This window comes from Anolis sagrei, chromosome 5, assembly GCF_037176765.1.
Source record: "Anolis sagrei isolate rAnoSag1 chromosome 5, rAnoSag1.mat, whole genome shotgun sequence".
Taxonomy (NCBI): domain Eukaryota; kingdom Metazoa; phylum Chordata; class Lepidosauria; order Squamata; family Dactyloidae; genus Anolis; species Anolis sagrei.
In genome coordinates this window covers 142,042,698-142,048,342 of record NC_090025.1, presented here as the reverse complement: position 1 = coordinate 142,048,342, position 5,645 = coordinate 142,042,698, and the positions used below count along the sequence as shown (strand labels likewise).

The window sequence follows — 5,645 nt, the reverse complement described above, 5'->3', positions numbered from 1 at the left end:
TGCTTCTGCGCAGCTCCGGAAGTGGCCCTGTGAGCGGCGTGCCTGCAAGTTGAGTCTTCCGGCGTGGCAGAGTTCGGCAACAGCAGCGAAGGCGCCCGAGGTAAAAGTCTTTTCTGTTGGCTTATGGCGTGGATTCCATGGGGTTTTCTTAGGCAAGGAATACCCATGAAGGGAGAGGGGTTGGCTAGTTCTTTTCTCTGAAATAAAGTGCCTCGTATTCGTTGGTAGACTACTCTCCTGGTAAGGAATAGTTCCGCAACAAGGAAGGCATTGTGGACTAATGAAGAGCTCTTCTTTTCTTCTATTTTGAGATGAGAGGCAAAAGGAGACTTCTTAATGTCTTGATTGGCATATTCTTAGGCCCCTTCTCTGGGCAATCTTCTTCTATATAAATAAAAATGTAATGTTCGTTTGTGGAATTAACATAACTCAAAAACCACTAGACGAATTGACACCAAATTTGGACACAAGACACCTACAAACCCAATGAGTGACCAACACTCAAAAAATTGAGTTTGTCATTTGGGTGTTGTAGTTCCTGGGGTTTATAGTTCACCTACAATCAAAGAGCATTCTGAAATCCACCAATGATGGAATTGAACCAAACTTGACACACAGAACTCCCATGACCAACAGAAAATACTGGAAGGGTTACTGGGCATTGGCCTTGAGCTTGGGAGTTGTCGTTCACCTACATCCAGAGAGCACTGTGGTACTCAAACAATGATGGATCTGCACCAGACTTGGCACGAATATTCCATATGCCCAACTAGGAACGCAGATGGAGCTTGGAGGAAATAGACTTGACATTTGGGAGTTGTAGTTACTGGGATTTATAGTTCACCGACAATCAAAGAGCATTCTGAACCCCACGAATTATAGAATTAAGGCAGACTTCTCTCACAGAACCCCCATGACTAATAGAAAATATTTAAGGCCATCCAGTCCAACTTCCTTCATCAGGGCAAGAAAACGTAATCAAATCCTGTTTACCCGCAAGCATAAAGAAATTACATATATTAGAAAAAAACACTTTCTTGTTACTTTATTTTCCAGATCACCAGACTGGGCCACAGCAACGCGTGGCAAGGGACGGCTAGTTCTATCATATGCTTCACTCTGGATCTGCACTGCCCCAGATCCCAAGAACTGATGCCAGATTATCTTTTTATCCCAGATTATCTGGTAGTGTAGACTCATATAATCCAGTTCTAAGAAGACAATCTGGGATCAGCTCCTGGGAGATAGCGCAGATCCAATCTCAAAGGACCTAGTAAATACATACATACATATGCTTTCAAGTTACCTGATTTATGACAATACCATGAGTTTCCTAGAGATTTCTTAGGTGGTTTTGCCAGTGGCTTGAAAACACATAAACATGCAGGCAGGCAAAACAGGAATCAGAAGATCTATAGAGACGTAGGCTGGATCTATGCTGCTATATAATCCAGATTTTCTTTCCTGTGTCAGGAGGGGAACCCATTGTGCCACCACATGTGTCTGCTTTATAGTAGGTTACACTGCCATATAATCCAATTCAAAGCAGATTTTGTATGGCAGTGTAGAATAATAATGATATAATTATTAATAATAGTATCAATGCCTGAAACAACAATAAATACAAATACAATAATAAACCTACCAGAACACAAAATACACCAACGTATACCAAAATAAACTCATATGTATGACCAAATTATAAAATACAACATTAAATTAAATTACATTTAATTTATATCAGCATAAAAACATGAACCTCAATTCACAAGGTTCAGAAGGGACCTTGGCCAGTTCAAATAATACAGTCATTATTATTATTAACCCTATTTCTGCCCTGCCTTTCTTTCCATAGGGACTCTGCAGTTAGCTGTCATATAATATGCTTAATAACAATTTCAAATAAAATGGATAAAAAACAAAAAACATTTGAACATTTGTGAGCAGATGCAAAGTTAGAATGCAAGATATATCATTAAAATTACATTCAAAGGGTGCAGGTAGGTAAAACCTCAGGTACCAGTCCCATGGGTGTCATATGGTACACTGGAAGTAAGGTGGGGATGTGGCAAGTGCAAAAAATGGCTAGTCAGAGATGGGGAAACTTTTTTTATTTTACAATTATATGTGCAGCTTTTTCTCTCAAAAAAGAAACCCGAAGTCATTTACAACACTAAAACAATACAATATACAATTTAAAACCTGAATGCATACCAACTCTAAAATACGATTAAACATGGAACTGTTAAAAATAAATAGTTGCACTTCAACTCCTATAATTGATTGGTATGGACCGTGACCAAGGAGTTGTAATTCAACCATTTCAGGTTCCCATCTCCTTTGAAGTGTTGCTAATCAATTAATAAATTGTTGATCAGTTGTGGGTTCCAAATATGTGGGCATGTGCACATGCAAATTTAGGTGTTTGTTCAGTCTTGTAGATGTTACGTATTTTGCTCATTTCCTATATACAGAAGCAAACAACGATGGCGAAAAGCTTGAGAAGCAAATGGAAGCGGAAGATGCGAGCAGAGAAGAGAAAGAAAAATGCCCCCAAGGAACTTGCCAGGTTGCAGAGCATCCTGAAAACAGACACAGATGCTGTAATGGATGAAGTGAAAGATATTGTAACTGTTGTTCCTGCAGAGAAAGTCACAGAGAAAAAGGATTCAGAAGGTGAGTTGGACTGTGATAAAATTTTTCACTTGAGTGCTGTAAACATTTGCAAAAAAATTGGAAGTAGGTTTGTGAGATTTATGTTATGTATACAGTATGAAAATATTTCCATTGTTGGTTTTCCTTATATTTCTATCTGCTTTGCAAGTCTTCCAATAGCTCAACTATAAAAATATATCCATTGTTACTGGTATATAAATGCATTTCATGTTATCCATAGTTTCCTGTTTCCACAATAACATATTATAACACTATTACTCTTCACTCTTTCCCAATTGGAATGAAAGTTGCCATTGTTTCTTAATAGAAATATGTGCATACTCTCTTATCCATCTTCCCAATTATGTATTTTTCCTCGCTATTAGTCTAATAGAACTACACTCAACCTTCATTATTTCTGTAGTGTTTTCTTTAGTTTTGAATTAAATAACTGATAGGAAATTTTATGCAGCTTATTTAACTTCCTTTTTTAACCAGGTGAAAGTAAGATGGACATGGATAAGCAGAGAAGTTCAAAGACTCTTCTAGATGAACATGGGCAATATCCAATATGGATGAATCCAAGACAGAGGAAGAGACTTAAGGCAAAGCGTTGCAAAGGAAAAAATAAGAACAAACCACCAAAGGGACTAGCATGGTAGAAATTTAAAAGTTTTATTTTAAGAAGTGAGGGGATATTGGCTATTTTAAAAAGACTTAACCAGTGTAATTTAACCAGGGGAAGTGTTTTACTATATTGCCTTAAAACTGTCTTTTTGGGAATGTATTTCGTTTAATAAAGTTCCTTGTAATATACATTGTACATTGTCAAAATGGAACCCCAGTCAAATTGTAAACACAGAACTAAATTCACTACCAAGAAATCAGTGGAACTAAAGTCTTTGTAACTTGTAACTGCCATTCGTTAAATAATATTTAGTTCATAGAAGACATACTCCAATCAACATTAATGAAGTAAATACTTCCAAAAACAATAGAACTCAAGCCCCCAGACAAAAATTTTAAGTTCCATTGATTTCAATTCCTATATAAATCTTCCTGTTAAGCTGTTACAGAAAAGACTTGTGACACAGAGATCCAAACAAATTAAAGTGTATTTTGTGAATTGACTGCAGTCTGTGACAGTGCATGTGCTATAATAAATTTATAAGTCTTTAATATTCATCACTGTTACTCATTTTGAAGAAATAGTCACAGATAACCATCACATGAATACTGAAATTATGGGCTTGTTACACTGAAGTCTGTGATGGTTTCTGGGCAACATCTTTATTTATAGGGGGAAATGCATTCTAGATTTTTCTTGAAATGTTATGGGTATAATTCAGTGAAGAGTAATTGCTATTAAGGCTCATGTAATCCAGCAGTATGGGGCCCCCTGGTGGCACAGCAGATTAAACCACTGAGCTGCTGAACTTGCTGACTGAAAGGATGGCAGTTCGACTCCAGGGAGTGGAGTGAGCTCCCACTGTTAGTCCCAGCTTCTGCCAACCTAGCAGTTTGAAAACATGCAAATGTGAGTAGATCAATAAATACTGCTTCTGCGGAACGGTAATGGCACTCCATGCAGTCATGCTGGCCACATGAACTAGTGGGTGTCTACGGACACTGCAGGCTCTTTGGCTTAGAAATGGAGATGAGCACACACACCCCCCCCAGAGTCGGATACGACTAGACTTAATGCCAGGGGAAACCTTTATGTTTTTAATCCAGCAAGAGCTCAACTTATACTATGCAACCCAGTCGTGTATATGTTTTGCTCACCAGACTTTATCCCCAACTACGAGTGCAAAGGAATTCAGCCTCATTCTCTGTCTGTGAGAGGCCTGATCAAATCAGAAAAGGAAAACAGTTTTACTATCGCTTTCCTGGATTTGGCCACCATTCCTCTTTTGATGTAGCCTTGAATTGCACCAACTTTCACTTTTTGCTTTGCATCACACTGTTGGTCCATGTTTAGCCTGCAGACTGCTAAGAGCATTAAATCAGGGATTTTCAACTTCTGTTCCACCAGGTGTTTTGGGCATCATCTCCTAGAGAGTCCAGCCAGGCCTGTAGTCAGGGATTCTGAGTTTGAAATCCAAAACATATGGATAGCCAGAGATTGAAAACTACTCATCTAGACTTTTTATATTGCTTTCTAGCTAGGTCTTCCCATACTTTATTGATATACCCACATTTTTATTGCCTAAATGTAGACCTTTACATTTGTCCCTGCTTAAATTAATTTTAGAATTATTTTTGTGAAATTCTCCAGCTGATTATGTTTACCTTGCATCCTGACACTTTCCCAAAATATTAGCTGCCACTCCCAGTTTGCTCCTTCACCCAATTAATTTATCAAGACACAAAACAATACCAGCCTAGGAGGTGCCATTAGGAAAGATTAATCTTCTTGGGCTATGTTCTATTCTTCTGGAAAGATAAGTCTCTGGTGCAGCTCAAAACTCTTATCAGGTATGCCCACCTAACTGGCCTTGGTTTCCTGACATTTTGGAGATCAGGATTGACATCATTTGGTCCTTGGCTGGTGTTGTTTCGCGTCTTGATAAAAGTCTGGGAGAAGCTACCAAAAGGCCCTGTCCCCTTTCCCCACCAAATGATCCCAAGAAGATGGTGAGATAGAGAGAAGGACTCCACTTGTGTGATTTCTCAACCTTAGAAAACTTTGTGATAGGGCTGCTCTAAGTCAGAAAATTACTTGAAGGCACACAATGTCAAATCTTGTTTTATGCTGTCATGAGAGCTCTTAAGATCATCAGCTCTTATTAAATATGGTTTTCTGCAGGTGACTACTGGGTGGCATATGTTCTGTATCAGAAACTATGTGATGTGGTCTATCCAATGCAATTTTCTGAATCAGCACCCCAAATAACCAAACCAAATCTTAAGCTGATGAAAAACTGATTTGTAACACTTTTGGTATTATTGTTGATGAGTGTTCCCTGGTCAAAGTGGTCCCTGGTCAA

General features: G+C 38.4%; 1 protein-coding gene across 1 annotated transcript; it reads left to right on the top strand.

Moving 5' to 3' along the window:
* Positions 1-3,840, top strand: LLPH (LLP homolog, long-term synaptic facilitation factor). The gene is made up of 3 exons (XM_060777509.2): positions 1-100; positions 2,475-2,676; positions 3,154-3,840. Exons 2-3 carry the CDS (start codon positions 2,487-2,489, stop codon positions 3,315-3,317), a joined length of 354 nt encoding a protein of 117 aa, XP_060633492.2. The 5' UTR covers positions 1-100; positions 2,475-2,486; the 3' UTR covers positions 3,318-3,840.
* The last annotated feature ends 1,805 nt before the right edge of the window (positions 3,841-5,645 follow it).